The sequence below is a fragment of the Myxine glutinosa genome, chromosome 9 (genome assembly GCF_964187855.1).
Source record: "Myxine glutinosa chromosome 9, kmMyxGlut1.1, whole genome shotgun sequence".
Classification (NCBI taxonomy): Eukaryota; Metazoa; Chordata; class Myxini; order Myxiniformes; family Myxinidae; genus Myxine; species Myxine glutinosa.
The window spans coordinates 22,864,515-22,882,207 of record NC_136269.1 but is presented as its reverse complement, the minus strand read 5'-3'; the positions used below and the strand labels follow the sequence as shown (position 1 = coordinate 22,882,207).

At 48.1% G+C, this 17,693-nt stretch overlaps 1 protein-coding gene and 1 non-coding gene across 2 annotated transcripts; both read right to left on the bottom strand.

Moving 5' to 3' along the window:
* Window positions 1–6,745: 6,745 nt before the first annotated feature.
* LOC137434732 (bifunctional glutamate/proline--tRNA ligase-like) lies at window positions 6,746–16,628 on the bottom strand. Its single transcript, XM_078784184.1, has 3 exons — window positions 16,576–16,628; window positions 7,601–7,665; window positions 6,746–7,496 (listed from the first exon to the last, which is right to left on the bottom strand). The coding sequence occupies exons 1-3, from the start codon at window positions 16,624–16,626 to the stop codon at window positions 7,346–7,348; spliced, it is 267 nt and encodes an 88-aa protein (XP_078640310.1). The 5' UTR covers window positions 16,627–16,628; the 3' UTR covers window positions 6,746–7,345.
* Window positions 16,488–16,651, bottom strand: LOC137435862 (U1 spliceosomal RNA). Its single transcript, XR_010986157.1, has one exon. It is a non-coding gene; the product is annotated as a U1 spliceosomal RNA (small nuclear RNA).
* Between the last annotated feature and the right edge of the window lie 1,042 nt (window positions 16,652–17,693).

The following is a 17,693-nucleotide window of genomic DNA, read 5'->3' as shown; positions in this document are numbered from 1 at the left end:
TCGTTCTCGTTTATACACCACCCAAAGTGTGTTTCGTTCATACACCACCCAATGTGTGTTTTGCTCGTTCTCGTTTATACACCACCCAAAGTGTGTTTTGCTCGTTCTCGTTTATACACCACCCAAAGTGTGTTTTGCTCGTTCTCGTTTATACACCACCCAAAGTGTGTTTTGCTCGTTCTCGTTTATACACCACCCAAAGTGTGTTTTGCTCGTTCTCGTTTATACACCACCCAAAGTGTGTTTTGCTCGTTCTCGTTTATACACCACCCAAAGTGTGTTTTGCTCGTTCTCGTTTATACACCACCCAAAGTGTGTTTTGCTCGTTCTCGTTTATACACCACCCAAAGTGTGTTTTGCTCGTTCTCGTTTATACACCACCCAAAGTATGTTTCGTTCCTTCTCGTTTATACACCACCCAAAGTGTGCTTCGCTCGTTCTCGTTTATACACCACCAAAAGTGTTTCACTCATTCTAATTTATACACCACCCAAAGTGTGTCGCGCTCAATCCCCGCTCATTCTCGTTTATACACCACCCAAAGTGTGTTGCGATCGTTCTCGTTCACATACCACCCAAAGTGTGTTGCGCTCATTCTAATTTATACACCACCCAAAGTGTGTTGCGCTCGTTCTCGTTTATACACCACCCAAAGTGTGTTTCGTTCCTTCTCGTTTATACACCACCCAAAGTGTGTTTCATTCCTTCTCGTTTATACACCACCCAAAGTGTGTTTTGCTCGTTCTCGTTTATACACCACCCAAAGTGTGTTTTGCTCGTTCTCGTTTATACACCAACCAAAGTGTGTTTTGCGCGTTCACGTTTATACACCACCCAAAGTGTGTTTTGCTCGTTCTCGTTTATACACCACCCAAAGTGTGTTTCGTTCCTTCTCGTTTATACACCACCCAAAGTGTGTTTCATTCCTTCTCGTTTATACACCACCCAAAGTGTGTTTTGCTCGTTCTCGTTTATACACCACCCAAAGTGTGTTTCGTTCATACACCACCCAATGTGTGTTTTGCTCGTTCTCGTTTATACACCACCCAAAGTGTGTTTTGCTCGTTCTCGTTTATACACCACCCAAAGTGTGTTTTGCTCGTTCTCGTTTATACACCACCCAAAGTGTGTTTTGCTCGTTCTCGTTTATACACCACCCAAAGTGTGTTTTGCTCGTTCTCGTTTATACACCACCCAAAGTGTGTTTTGCTCGTTCTCGTTTATACACCACCCAAAGTGTGTTTTGCTCGTTCTCGTTTATACACCACCCAAAGTGTGTTTTGCTCGTTCTCGTTTATACACCACCCAAAGTGTGTTTTGCTCGTTCTCGTTTATACACCACCCAAAGTGTGTTTTGCTCGTTCTCGTTTATACACCACCCAAAGTGTGTTTTGCTTTTGCTCGTTATCGTTTATACACCACCCAAAGTGTGTTTTGCTCGTTCTTGTTTATACACCACCCAAAGTGTGTTTTGCTCGTTCTCGTTTATACACCACCCAAAGTGTGTTTTGCTCGTTCTAATTTATACACCACCCAAAGTGTGTTGCGCTCGGTCTCGTTTATACACCACCGAAAGTGTTTCACTCATTCTAATTTATACACCACCCAAAGTGTGTTGCGCTCATTCTCGTTTATACACCACCCAAAGTGTGTTTCGTTCCTCCTCGTTTATACACCACCCAAAGTGTGTTTGGCTCGTTCTCGTTTATACACCAACCAAAGTGTGTTTTGCTCGTTCTCGTTTATACACCACCCAAAGTGTGTTGCGCTTGGTCTCGTTTATACACCACCCAAAGTATGTTTCGTTCCTTCTCGTTTATACACCACCCAAAGTGTGCTTCGCTCGTTCTCGTTTATACACCACCAAAAGTGTTTCACTCATTCTAATTTATACACCACCCAAAGTGTGTCGCGCTCAATCCCCGCTCATTCTCGTTTATACACCACCCAAAGTGTGTTGCGATCGTTCTCGTTCACATACCACCCAAAGTGTGTTGCGCTCATTCTAATTTATACACCACCCAAAGTGTGTTGCGCTCGTTCTCGTTTATACACCACCCAAAGTGTGTTGCACTCATTCTCCTTCCTGAGCTGTGAAAAGCGTTGATCATTTATTTTTTGAAAAAGAATCGAAGCTCGTTTTCGAGCAAACACATTGAACATGAAAACATGCACAGACACAAAACATACAATGAGAATGAAGGGAGCGGGAGACAAGAGGGGGAGAGAGAGGGAAGCACACAGGCCCAACAACAGTAGAAAACAAGGACGTTGGTAGATCGGTGGAAGGAGGGCTGGGGGAGGATTACACGGTATAAAGCAAATTAACACTTCTCGGAATTTTAGGAAAGAAGTTGGAGATTTGAAGAGGCGGATTTGGGGTTTTAACGGGGGTAGAAAATATCAAGGTTTTGGATGTGGGAAGATAAGAGATGGTGGTGAACAGCTGGTTTAAAGACTTGGAGGGAGGAGACGGATTGAAGAGAGTGAGGGAGTTTGTTCCAGAGGCAGAAAAAAAGAGGAATGAAAGAGTGAAGGTGAGCAGAGAATCTTGATATTAGTATTATTATTATTGTATACAGGATCGAGGCTCGTGAAAGAGCTAACGTTTATCACACAAAAAGTCAAACCGACACAAAGTATATAAAGGGAGCTATACAATAAGGGGAGTTGTAGACAAGATGGGGAGAGAAGGGGAAGCACACAAACACAAAATTTGAGAGCAGGGACCACGGGAGATCTGTGGGAGGAAGAGGGCTTGGGGGGAGGAGGCGTGGGAAGAAGGGGTGGGGTGAGAAGTATAAAACACAAGGACACCATAACGACTTCCAGGAAAGAAGTTGGTATTTCAAAAAAGTGGATACACAATGTGATGAAAATGTATCCAATTTGCGACCCAGGCGCTATTACCGCTCATCTCCACTACGTGGCTCTTATAAGAACTTAGTCCCGAGTCGCGAAGCGCAGTCCTGAGACATTTATCATGCTTTATCCACGTGTATGCTTAGAATGGTAAGGGAACCACTTTTCATAGAGCTTGCTTGCGTGCTTGACTATGATACTCGTATTGCCTATATGCTTGACATATATTGATCCTATGATTGCTAATTCTCTTTCAGATATTGCTGGTGTTCGATTCAGATTAAGCTCACCTTCTGAGACCTGTTGTAGATCTGATTATTTTACAACACTTAATCTGAATCGAGCTCTTGCCATCATCCAAGATAAACATGACCCACAAGCTTTTACAGTTGCCCACGTTTGGAGCGGACCCACAAACTGCGGAAGCTCCGAGCCAGCTCAAGCACTGGCTCAGTCTGCTGACCAGCTACCTGCAAGGGCATCCCGACATCACCGACGAAGTGAAGCGTGCAGTGCTGAACTCCCATGTGACCCACGTCGTCCACGACTACATATCTCATGGTGCGACATTTGACGATGCCGTGACTGAACTGCGCGCCATTCGCGGAATGTTATTCACACGTGGTACCAGCTCGCCTCCAGGAAGCAGGACGCTTCGGAGTCCCTCACTCTTTTTGCCCAAGAATTGCGGCGTCTTGGCAAAGAATGTGCTCATGAGACCCGAACCCACGAGCAAATGTGTGATGATGATGGATGCCTACCCTGGGGTGATGCACGTGCCATGCGCGTCGAGTTGATGCCAGCCAATGTTGGTCGGGAGCGCCGCGCGTTCCCCGATCGGCATACTTTGGCAAAGTGACCCTTCCGGCCACAAGAATGACAAGAAACTTCACGCATGGAGATGATTTCTATTTCCGCAGAAGAAGCACTTAGCGTTGCTCCCGGCCAAGATAGTCGCGGCGAGGCTCGTACCTTCGGCTCCGAGTGCCTCAGCCGCCTCGGGCTGTGTGTCGGGAGCAGCGAACTCCGTAGCAGCTTCGGTCTCCGAGCGCCGCTCTTCAGTGAGCCCCGCTGTAATGTAACGCCGTCCATACACCTCAGATTGTGCCTGAGCTTCGAAAAGCACAATAGCTTGATTGAGGGCCTGTTTCAGCGTCAGGTTAGGTTCTTCCAGCAGAAGTCGCCGGATGCTCGTCGAGTAAAGGCCAGAAATGAAAGCATCTCGCATTAAATCATCACACATTTGCTCGTGGGTTCGGGTCTCATGAGCACATTCTTTGCCAAGACACCGCAATTCTTGGGCAAAATGAGTGAGGGACTCCGAAGCGTCCTGCTTCCTGGAGGCGAGCTGGTACCGCGTGTGAATAGCATTCCAGGCTCTGAAGTCGGACATAGCGGGCGCTGCTGTGTCTTCTATCGAAGATAACGTTCCCTTTGTCCTCGAGAGTGACGCGTCGGATCACGCCATTGCTGCTACTCTCTCTCAAGGGGGGAAGCCTGTGGCGTTCTTCTCAAGGACGTTATCCTCTGCTGAGAAACGTCATTCTTCTGCGGAAAAGGAAGCATATGCGATAATTGAGTCGATACGTCGATGGAGACCCTATTTGCTGGGTAAACGCTTCGATGTCATTACCGATCAGCAAAGTCTAGCTTTCATGTATGACACAAGACATGCCCAGCGCATTAAAAACGAGAAAATCACTCGCTGGCGCATTGAGCTTGCCGATTATAGCTTTGGTATCAAGTATCGCCCTGGGCAGGAGAATCACGCAGCAGACGCTTTATCCAGACCAGGTGTTTGTGCGAGTTTAAACTCTTCCGATGATTTACGCATTCTCCATGATACCTTGTGTCACCCTGGGGTGACTCGTCTGGTTCATTTTGTGCGAAGCCGCAATTTGCCCTACTCTGTCGAGGACGTTCGTCATTTGTCGCTCTTGTCCTGTTTGCGCCGAACTCAAACCCCGCTTCTATAAACCCGACATAGGGACGCTGATTCAGGCTACGAAGCCCTGGGACCGAATGGCGATGGACTTCAAAGGGCCGCTACCTGCCTCCGGAGCATCTCGTTACCTCCTCACCATTGTGGACGAATACTCTAGATTCCCTTTTGCCTTCCCATGCAGCGATATGTCCGCGGCTACGGTTATCTGATGTATGCAATACCTGTTTTCGATGTTTGGGAATCCGGGGTATGTGCATACCGACCGAGGAGGGGTGTTCTTGTCACAGGATGTGCGGGCCTTTCTGTTGCAGCGTAATATTGCTTCCAGCTGCACCACACCGTACAGCCCCCACGCTAATGGTTGCGTGGAGCGCTTTAATGGCACTATATGGAGGGCCATCTCTTTGGGCCTCAAGTGTCATGGCCTGCGACTGGACCAATGGACTGGTTTGGTGCATCGAGCCCTTCATTCAATCCGCTCGCTCCTCTGCACGGCTACAAATGAAATTCCGCACGATCGTTTATTTTGTTACCAGCGTCGCACGGGATCTGTCCTCCCTCTGCCTGGGTGGCTCGCTCAGCCCGGTCCGGCCTTTCTTAAACGGGCGGTGCGCACGAGCAAATATGACCCACTTGTTGACATGGTTCAGATCCTTCAAACTAATCCTGATCATGCTCGAGTCCAACTGGCCGATGGACGCGAGTCCACTGCGTCGGTCCGTCAACTCGCGCCCTGTGGGGATCCCGTTGGGACCGAGCTCTGCTCGGAGAACCCGGTGTTGGGGAACTCGCCCTCGCGTCTACCCCTTTCCTCGCCTGAGCCGCCAGAGATAATTGCACCACCCCCGTCACCGACGACGGAGAGCACTCCTGATGGAGCCGATCAAGATGCTGTTACCGAGGGCCCCGACGTGTACCGCACACGCACGGGACGAGAGATTCGCCGCCCTGATCGTTTTGGCTGGTCGTGATGCAACTCTCATGTACTCAGCTGCTAACTGTAGTTATATGCATCATGCTCACCGGCTTCCGAGCGAAGTTTTAAACCCGGGGAGAAATTTGATGAAAATGTATCCAAGTTGCGACCCAGGCGCCATTACCGCTTCTCTCCACTACGTGGCTATTATAAGAACTTAGCCCCGAGTCGTGAAGCGCAGTCCTGAGACATTTATCATGCTTTCTCCACGTGTATGCTTAGAATGGTAAGGGAACCGCTTTTCATGTAGCTTGCTTGCTTGACTATGATACTCTTATTGCCTATATGCTTGACATATATTGATCCTATGATTGCTAATTCTCTTTCAGATATTGCTGGTGTTCGATTCAGATTAAACTCACCTTCTGAGACCTGTTGTAGATCTGATTATTTTACAACACTCAACAACAACAACATGCATTTTAAGGCCATTTTCCCTGCTAGAGCGGGGGTTAGCCTGAAAAGCGGGGGTCAAAAAAGTGGATCTGGGGTGAAATTAGCGGGGGTAGAAAAGATCAAGATTTTGGTTGGGGGAAGATAAGAGACGGTGGTGAACAGCTGTTTTAAAGACCTGGAGGGAGGAGTGGGATTGAAGAGAGTGAGGGAGTTTGTTCCAGAGGCAGGAGAAAAGTCCTTAAACTCCACTGTTAGCATCGCTCCCCTCTCTACTGTCTCTTGCGTTCCATTGCATCCAGATCCGTTCAGTGTTCTGGCTCTTCCACAAAAGCTTTGACTGTGTATACAAAAAACTGTCATTGGTTGGCAACCATTGTGCAGGCTCGATTGGCCGAATAGTCTCTTTCTGTGTTGAAGTTCCTTGTAAGGGAAGTCGTCCATTATATATTGTGAACCGTGGTGTCTGTCCGTGTGTTCATCTGTCACCCGTTTACAACGACCACTTCCCACGCTGCATTTGAAAAGCTGAACATTCACTTTTGAAATGATGGGAGAACAAGCATGAACAATGTTGATGCCAAATTTTATTTCGCAAGCAGGACAGTTCGTCCTCTTTTTAGACAAATCCAACCTCCGCCACTCGATGTTGCACCACCATTTTGCGGTGGGCGGCATATGTAGCTCAGAGCTTTGGTTCTGAGTGAAACCAAGAGTGGAACACAATTAACCTTTTTTAAAGTCAATGAAATAATTTTAATTGACAGATTAACTGAAACTTTTCCCGTCACAGGGAACAGGTACTTGGTGGACTTGCTTGCTTTTCTCGTCACTCGAGATGTGTATTTTTACTAGTCATCTATATTCTATGGTATACACAATGTGAATAGATTGAGAACATGAGAGAATGGAGTTTATTAGGTCACCCACCATCAGTGCACAACTTTTCATTCCCATTGAAACCCATCCCACCATTTTGCTTCCAAAGAGGCAAAAGAAGAGCTTACAAAAAAGGACGAGCAGCAAAAAGTCTCTTTTCTAACAAAAACCAACAAAGTTGGTGAGACGTAGGCAACTGTATGTGGTAACCAATAACCCCGAGTTAGCAGCTTTTTAGTTGGTGAATAAAACTTCCAGCAAGAAATGGTACGGTGTTTAAAAAACATCCACTAATAGCTGCGCCCAAAAAGCGTGTAAAACTTCGCAGGCTCCTTGCCACTTATGCAGAACACGCCAGGTGCCAATTGCCGGAGCGGCTCAAATGGGATGCAGAGACCTTTGGCTCCCATGGAAGGAGCTCCTGTGTCAACATCTTCATCCCTGATATGGTGATGGAGCACAGCAACAGATTAATTTTTGTTTGTTTGTACCTTGTTCTTTTTAAGTTTGCACAAGAGACTGGACCTTTACTTTGCAACTTTTACCTGGCAGTGGTCTTCTTTATCCAGTCTTCACAACTTATCTCCCCACAAAAGGGAACCTGAACGATCTGGAAGGCATAATGATCACCACATTCGAACGGAACATATATGTACAAGATGCCGAGAACAATTATCTCGGGAAGAGTGATTCAACAACTAAAGTCCACAAGTCGGCAATACTTCATTGCACTTCATTAGAATGACCATTTCATTAAAAGTTTTTTAAAAATGTAGTAAGGCAAAAACATTCAGTACTATAAGCAAATAAAGACGACACAAACATAATTGCAGCATTCAAATTCGAAGGTCGCAAGATCTTTACATGTGCCTCACGGAGGAAACTATAACAGCACTCAGTAGAGCGCATACCTACACCAGGCTGACCAGTTTATGCTTTGTATCCCACTGATAGGCCGGATCTGGATCCAGACCTGAACCAAAATATAATCGGCTTGTTCTTGTCACTGACCCAATCTGTCCACCGAGTTTTGTCATAATCCGTCCACAACTTCTTGAAATATCGTGATATATATATATATTGTTGCGGTTCTGAGAAGTGTACATATACCATCATTAAAGGTTAAAGGTTTGCCCCCATAGTTAGTCCACAAGCAACACGTAGGCCACCTTAGAACATTAGTTATGTCACAGTATGTGTGAGAATAAGGTCATTTCCATTAGTGATACCTGCGTTGTGTAAAATAAATAAGAGTAAGCCCCGTTCATTTTGCCTCCACCCTCCAAATCGACCTCGTTGTGCAGCATCCATCCCGCGCCCTGATTCGGCTAATCCATCTCCTTTGCCAGCAGCGATTTTCGCTCGAAACCAGCCAAATACCACGAGGTAGGCCTGAGAGAGGGTGGAGCCGGCGTTGAGGTCGGGGAGCGGCAGTGAGACGGTAAGAACCAACAACCAACCAGGGCTCGGGTGAAAGGGCGTGAGAGGCGTGGTAAGTGCGCGGCTGGCAAGTTCCAGAGGGTTCGCTGGGCGGCGCTATATAAACGCACGCACAAAGCCCTTGTACAGCAGTGATGAGCGAGGGGCTTTGTAACAGGACTGACGCAACTGCACTCGTTGAAAAGGACGGCCCTTATGAGAGAACTGTATAAAAGGACTTGAAAGAATTGCGCTTTACCAGAAGGACTTATGCGAGAGGACTTGAAGGAATTGCGCTTTACCAGAAGGACTGATGAGCGAGGGGCTTTGTAAGAGGACTTACGCAACTGCACTCGGTGAAAAGGACTGCCCTTATGAGAGAACTGTATACGAGGACTGAAGGAATCGCGCTTGCTACCAAAGAGCTTATGCGACATGATTGTGCAAAGAGGCCTCGTGAGGAAAGCGCATTGGGGAGCGCCTATTGAGCGGCATTGGGAGCGCATATAGCGCAAGTGCATTTAAGACGTACGCGACCATGGTCGCCAGTAACCGCCAGCCAGCCGTGCCTTTCGCCCTGTAACTGTCCGTCATCGAGGAGGACCACCCCGAGGACGGAGGGGGACCCAAACCTCCCCGAGGACGGAGGGGAAACACCCCGAGGACGGAGGGGGATGCCAACCACCCCGAGGACGGAGAGGGACGCCGACCATCCCGAGCACGGAGGGGACCACCCCGAGGATGGAGGGGGACGCCAACCACCCCGAGGACGGAGGGGGACCACCCCAAAGCCGGAGGGGGACGCCGACCACCCCGAGGATGGAGGGGGACCACCTCGATGACCGGAGGAGGAGGATGACGCCGACCACCCAGAGGACAGGAGGAGGAGGATAACGCCGACCACCCCGAGCTTCGTGAGGTATGCACTTAAAGCCTGTCCCGGCTGCTGCACACACCCACTCAACCGAAACCAGCTGCTGCACACACCCCTCACCCGAAACTGTGCTAAGATTTTATGTGGCTTGAGAGAATAATGTCCGACACCCCCTTCACAATCTCCTGGTATGTTACCTCTCCAGGTTTGGAAGGTGACACCCTCGTCGCTGACCACCCTGAGGATGATGCCGACCATCCTGAGGACTAGGACTATTCCGACCACTCGAGGACGACGCCGACCACCCAGAGGACGACGCCGACCACCCCGAGGACGACGCCGACCACCCCGAGGACGCCGCCCAACACCCCGAGGACGACGCCGACCACCCCGAGGACGACGCCGACCACCCCGAGGACGACACCGACCACCCCGAGGACGACGCCGACCACCCCGAGGACGACGCCGACCACCCCGAGGACGACGCCGACCACCCCGAGGACGACGCCGACCACCCCGAGGAAGTCGCCGACCACCCCGAGGACGACGCCGACCACCCCGAGGACGACGCCGACCACCCCGAGGACGACGCCGACCACCCCGAGGACGACGCCGACCACCCCGAGGACGACGCCGACCACCCCGAGGACGACGCCGACCACCCCGAGGACGACGCCGACCACCCCGAGGACGACGCCGACCACCCCGAGGACGACGCCGACCACCCCGAGGACGACGCCGACCACCCCGAGGAAGTCGCCGACCACCCCGAGGAAGACGCCGACCACCCCGAGGAAGACGCCGACCACCCCTAGGAAGACGCCGACCAACCCGAGGAAGACGCCGACCACCCCGAGGAAGACGCCGACCACCCCGAGGAAGACGCCGACCACCCCGAGGAAGACGCCGACCACCCCGAGGAAGACGCCGACCACCCCGAGGAAGACGCCGACCACCCCGAGGAAGACGCCGACCACCCCGAGGAAGACGCCGACCACCCCGAGGAAGACGCCGACCACCCCGAGGAAGACGCCGACCACCCCTGGGAAGACGCCGACCACCCCTGGGAAGACGCCGACCACCCCGAGGAAGACGCCGACCACCCCGAGGAAGACCCCGACCACCCCGAGCCACTCACCCCAATCTCTCAATGACTGGTGTTGGCTTGGCGGTTAGGGTGCAGGCTTGGGATCCTAGGATCCTGAGTTCGAATCCCGGTCCATTGCTGAATTAACACCAGGGGGGTTGACTCAGCCTGTCATCCTTCCGAGGTCGGCAAATTGAGTACCAGCTTGCTGGGATGAATGATCCCGGTGTGTACCCTGATTTAGAATAGGTACACCGTAACCCTGCACATTGTAAGACGCGAATATGGGTTGGCGTCAGGAAGCGCATCCGGCCATAAAACATTGCCTCAAATAGGGAACCGTGATTATATTGGGGCCCGCAAGGCTAACCCCCGCTCTAGCAGGGAAACACGGCTTAAAACGATCATTCATTCATTCAATCTCTCTATGGTGAAGAAGCATGTAAACTAGAATGTCACTGACGTCGTGATGACAACCGATATGCCTCTGCACACATTATTACATCATTATACATACTTGTACCAAGTTTGATTTAAATCTCTTCAGCTGTTCTCAAATATCACATTTTTATCAGACATGACCTCTGACCTTTGATGCCGAAATCTAATTCGTTCATCTTTTCATCATAATCTCCACTTGTTCCAAGTTTGGTCAAAACCCCATCACTGGATCACAAAGTATCACAGTTACAAAATTTTTACCTAACTGGACCTCTTTCCTTCGACCTCTTGACCCCATAATGTAATCCATTGATATTTTTATCACTAGTGAGATACCCGTGTATGGCCAGAAGCAATTAGGCAATGCAGATACGGCGAATGCTAAAGCATGAAACCAATAAATTCCACATTCCTGTGGCACCCTCAGTCGCACGTCAGACATGGACAGCAAGTTCGTGAAGGACTTCCATGCAAAACGTACCCGTTCGCAAACAAACTGGTATGTTCACGCATAGAAACATCGATCGTGGGTCTGTGGCGAATCTGCATATGGCGATCCGCGAAGTTCACGTTTAGAAGGAAGAAACCATCACGGCTTGTCGTCATTTACTTGCACTCGATATCTTTTTTTCATTCCAAACAACATAACTCTAATCACAAATTAATCACAAAATAAACTTTTAACAACATTGTTAATGTTTCCTTCATTGTAAAAACTACGAAGTCAACAGTTAAAAGGATTTTGAGCCGATAGGTGTTACAGCCTTGGCAAGATAGATGGGGACAGCGATCTGTTAGCGTATACACTGCCCAAATAGCTATGTGGAATTCTCTCATGTAGAGATTAAATTCATGTCGTTTGAACTTTGGCCGAGGTCATTATTTACTTTTAATGATGTTTATATACGAATCAAAAAGAAGATAATTGGTTTTGGGTCGTCCTTTCCGCATATCTCGTGGGATTGTGAGTACGAGAGACGACCGTGATGGCGGGGAGGGGGTTGGAATTCTCTCAAGCAGGGATTCAACCAAAGTCCTTATAAAAGGTCTTTGTCCGAGGTCACCGAGTCTGATCGGTGCAGCCGTGCAGCGATCGGTGCAGCCGTTTGTGCGGCACCCGGGAAAATAACGTTATGCGGGAGTCCAAACCTGAAAATGCTGGAGACCAAAGCTGAAATTGGAAAAACAATATAGCCTCTTTTACTCCAGGAGATCCCAGGATTACCCACCCAAAATATTGTTGCGATCGGTTCAGCCGTCTTTGCGGTACCTTCAAACGGACGGACAGACAGACGGACGGACATTTGGTGAATTATAGTAAGATTATACATACTTGTACCAAGTTTGTCTTGCATCACTTCAGCGATTATTCATTGATCACGGTAACAAAAACCTATTACAGCCCCCGACCTTTGACCTCTTGATGCAGAAATCTAATCAGTTCATCTTTGCATCATAATATATACTTATACCAAGTTTGGTCAAAATCCCATCACTGGTTCACAAGTTAGCTCTGTAATATATCTTTTTTTATTTATCGGGATGTGACCTTTGACCTCTTGACCCTGAAATCTAATCGGTTTATCTTTACATCATTATACATGTACCACGTGTACCATTCCCGGTGTGTACCCCGGTTTAGGATAGGTACACCGTATCCCTGCGTGTCGTAAGAGGCGACTAAAAAGGGTTGGCGTCAGGAAGGGCATCCGGCCATAAAAACATTGCCTCAAAAAGGGAACCATGACAATTACAACTACATATGGGCAGGGTACACCCGAAGTACCCCATGGGGACCCCAATCCTTCTCGTCAAAACAAGGTGGGGAACCCGAACGAAGCAAGGGTGGAAATCACTCCATTTATGACGACGAAACGTCTGATGCCCGACGTGGAGATCGGTTTCTGAGGTTTGGCACATGGAATGTAGGGACAATGACAGGGAGATCAGGAGAAGTGGTGGAAGTATTGGTCAGAAGAAGAGTGGACATATGTTGTGTGCAGGAGACGAGATGGAAGGGAAGTGGTGTGAGAATGGTGAAGGGTAAGCAGGGACAGAAATACAAGTTTGTGTGGCAAGGGTGCCCAGAGGGCGTGCATGGTGTTGGTGTCCTGATTTCTGAGGAGTTTGTAGACAATGTGGTGAGTGTGACTAGAGTGAGTGAAAGGTTGATGATGGTGAAAATGATGATTGGAAAGCTCTTGGTGAACGTCTTCTCGGGATATGCTCCGCAGGTTTGTCGGAGCGATGAAGAGAAGGACAAGTTCTGGTGTGCGACAGAGAAGCTGATGGAAAACGTGAAAGATGAGGAAGTTGTTGTGCTAGGAGGAGACCTAAATGGACATGTGGGAAGGAGTATGGACGGTTTTGAGGGAGTTCATGGGGGTTACGGATATAGTGTGAGAAATGGAGAAGGTGAAAGGATTTTGGAGTTTGCTGATTTATAATAGTTCCAGATAGAGGATAATATGCTTGTTACATACACGTCAGGTGGGTTGACGACAACCGTTGACTACCTGATTGTGCGTAGGCGAGATAGGGGGCACCTCCGGGGCGCAAAGGTGATCCCGGGGGAGGAGGCTGTTTCACAGCACCACTTGGTTGTCTGCGACATAAGGGTGACGGGTGCGAGGAGAGCTCGGCGGGTGAAGTACCAACCGAGAATGAAGTTGTGGAGGTTGAAAGAGGTGAGAGTGAGGGAGGCATTAAAAGAGAGGCTGAGTATGGCAGAGGATGATGTGGTTGAGTTTGAAAGTGGTTGGATGTCAATGAAAGATAGTCTGTTGGGAGCCGTTGGTGAGGTATGTGGATGGACAAAAGGACCACCGAGGCACTCGGAAACATGGTGGTGGGATGATGAAGTTGGAAAGAGGATTGACGAGAAGAGGAAGAAGTTCAAGGAGTGGCAGAAGGCGAAGGGTACGGGGACAGAAAAGGCAGAGCATGAAAGTTATAAGAAAGCCAAGAAGGCTGCAAAGAAAGAGGTAGCAAAGGCGCAGGAGGCATGCAGGAAAATGTTCGGAGAACGCTTGGATTCGGAAGAGGGTCAGATAGCGGTATTCAGGATTGCAAAGCAAATAGCGAAAGAGAGGTGTGATGTGATGGGGGTGAGTTGCTTGAAGGATGAAGTGGGACAAATCATTGTGGACCCAGATAGAATTAAAGGAAGATGGAAGAGATATATGGAAATGCTGTTGAATACAGAGAATGAATGGGATGGCAACATAGAGAGTAACACAGTTTTAGGACCGGCAGAGAAGATAACTGAGAAGGAAGTTGAGGAAGCAATAAAAGCAATGAAGAGTAGAAAAGCGGGAGGGCCGACGGGAGTTGTGGGAGATATGTTGAAGGCAGCAGGAAGTTGGGATGTGAAGAGAATGACAGAGATCTGTAATCTGGTGGTGAAAGAAGGCCGAATTCCAGTGGATTGGGAACTGAGTACCCTCGTCCCTCTATACAAGGGGAAAGGTGACCCTCTACAGTGTGGCTCGTACCGAGTGATAAAGTTATTGGAGCATGGAATTAAGGTATTGGAAAGGGTGTTGGAGAGGAGGATAAGGAAGAAGGTGAAGATCGACGAAATGCAGTTTGGATTTATGCCAGGAAGAAGAACGACAGATGTGCTTTTTATTGTAAGGCAGTTGCAGGAGAAGTACCTGGAGAAGAGGAAGAAGTTGTTTCTTGGGTTTGTTGATCTGGAGAAAGCATTCGATAGGGTTCCACGTGAAGTAGTGGCATTGGCATTGAGGAAGATAGGAGTGGAGGAATGGTTGATCAGAGTGGTGATGGCAATGTACAAAAGAGCGTGCACAGCTGTAAGGACGAAGGACGGGAACAGTGGTGAGTTTGAGGTGAAGGTGGGAGTGCATCAGGGGTCGGTACTAAGTCCACTACTATTTGTAGCTGTGATGGAGGTGCTGGCTCGAAATAAAGGAGGGTTTGCCGTGGGAGTTGTTGTATGCAGATGATCTGGTGTTGATTGCAGAAAGTATGGATGGACTGAAGGAGAAGATGAACAAGTGGAAGGAATGTTTGGAGACAAAAGGTCTGAAGGTGAATATCGGAAAAACGAAGGTGATGGCAAGTGGTAAAGCATGTGGTGAGTTAGAGAGAACTGGGAAGTGGCCGTGTGCTGTGTGCAGGAAGGGTGTCGGAGTGAACTCCATTCAATGTCCAATGTGTGCTGAGTGGGTTCATCAAAAATGTAGTGGCTTGAGAGGGTCATTAACCAGTGTGGCAGCTACATGCAAGTGAAAGGTGTGCACAGAGTGAACTGCAGATGGAGGAAATGTTGAGTTGGATCTTGGAGATGGTGTGAAGCTGGAAGGTGTGAAAACATTTTGCTACCTCGGAGACATGCTGAATGGAGAAGGTGGATCAGACTCGGCAACGGTTGCTGGAGTGAGATGTGCATGGAAGAAGTTTCGGGAACTGAGTGGCGTGCTGATGAGGAGGGGGAGTGTATGCTGCATGTGTGAGAAGTGTTATGATTTATGGGAGCGAGACATGGGTAATGAACGTAGAGCAGCAACGAAGGCTGAAAAGGCGAATGGTTCGGTGGATGTGCGGAGTATCGTTGAGAGGGAGGAAGACAAATGATGAATTGCGAAAGATGATGGGAATTGAGCCTGTGATTGATGCTGTGAAGAGGAACAGGTTGAGATGGTTTGGTCATGTGTTGAGGAAGGATGAAAGTGACTGGTTGAGAAGAGTGATGGAAATGAATGTAGAAGGAAGTAGAGGACGGGGAAGACCGAGGAAGACTTGGCTAAAGATGGTGGAAGAAGAAATGCGGACAAGGGGAGATGCAGAAAATATGGCAAAATGGAGGAGATTGTCATGGGGACCGCAAGGCTTACCTGCTCTAGCAGGGAAAATGGCCTTAAAATGCATGTTGTTGTTTGTTATTTACATGTGCCATGTTTGACTTTGATTCCTTCAGCCGTTGTCAAGTTAGAAACCTATTACAGAGTCTGACCTTTGACCTTGACCCCAAAATCAAATCAGTTCATGTTTGCTCTCGGCATCATAATACATACTTTGGTCAAATTCCATCACTGGTTCAGAAGTTATCGTGGTAATAAGATTTTTACCGAACCTGACCTCTGACCTCATGACGAAAAAATATAATCAGTTGGTTCATCTTTATCTCATTACACATTCCTGCACAACTTTGATTTGGATCCCTTCAACACGTTCTCAACTTATCGTGGTAATACAAACCTGTCATGGGCGGACAGATGGACAACCCGAAAACATGCATCCGGCGACTGCGTTGGTGGAGGCACAAAGATTCCAGGAACCGGATCTTCACCAAAATCAAATGCTTTCGTCTTTGTCGCACACCCAACCTGTCCACCTCGTTTCGTCCCAATCCGTCCACCTCGTTTTGAGATATCCAGTACACAGACAGAGAGGAGTGAAAACAGCTTCCGTCAGGTGGAGGTAATGACGTCACAAGGAAACTTGCAGTCAGGTGTTCTGAACATCACTTGTACTGAAAAGTCATTTTGAATGAACGACAACAATCCTTCAACAACTATTACCACTTGTACGTGTTTGTCTTGTGATAACAACAACGACATGTTTCATCTGTTTTTAGTTTAACAATCAGGGGATAGCGCGAACGCAGTCCCCCACTACCACAAATTGTACAGTCGAGTTTCCCACATTTGGGGAAATCGCAAGGGTCAACCCACCCGGAGTGCAATGGGTGGACCTCGCCCTGAGAACACCACCTTAATGATCATGGTATTTCTCCTGTCAGGTAAGTATGAGTTGTTTACCCCACGGTCTCCCTTGTCCTAGTGCGAGCACCGCCTTACTTTACCAGGACGTATTCAACACTTTTCCCTGAATATCTATTTAAATGGTGAATTTTGCACGATATTTGTAAACAAATCCTAATTGTAATATTAGGTTCGATATTATGATTTATTTATTTGGATAATTTCTCGCTTTGCTGCTGAGATTGGAGCAGATTATAAACGATTTAACGACTGGATGCAATCCGAGGAAGCCGAAATGTCATGATGCTCTCCTGACGTCATGACGCTAAGAGGACGTCATGACGCCGGATATTGAGTCTCGATATTCCAACTTCCTTCTTTTACCTCGTTATCTTGTAACAAAAATCTCTTCGAAATTCCTCCATCGCACATGGATCCTTGTGTTCATAGTTGATGGAACATTAAATCGAGTCGATTAAGGAAAAGGTTTTGATCTTTCTGTTCGAGTTTGCTGGTATAGTATGATTATTGATTATAGTACCGTTTGACTTGTAATATCCTCTCCCACCAGGAGAAGCACTATGTCATCCACAGTTGCATGGAGACTTCTTGTGTACAGACGATTGGGATTGGGTGGAGTCCCTGTATATAGCAATAGATTCCCTGCATGGCGTGTCCGAAAGATTATGGCCACGTGGTCTGTGTGCGCCATATTGTTTCCATTCCTCACGAGGCCAACCCCTGCTCTCGCATGGAAAATGGCCTTCAAATGCCTGTTGTGTGTGTTGTGTGTTTAACCTCCCGAATCGTTCGGGACCATTCTTTGAGAAAATAATGATTATCACATGATTACGTGTAGTTTTGGTGGCAAAATATGATAAAAACATCAACATGGACGAAAGATTTAAAATATAGATATCGTTTAGGCTTTTTTTTTTCATTGTTATCCTTTTTCTTGTTATAATTAATTATTTCATCTCATTCGTTCCTCATGTTCACTTCTTTTTTTACTCCATCGAAGGTCGGTGGTCCTTTTGGGACCAAAGAGGAGCGGCGCTCACTGCGGGGATTGAAGGAATCTTTCCGTC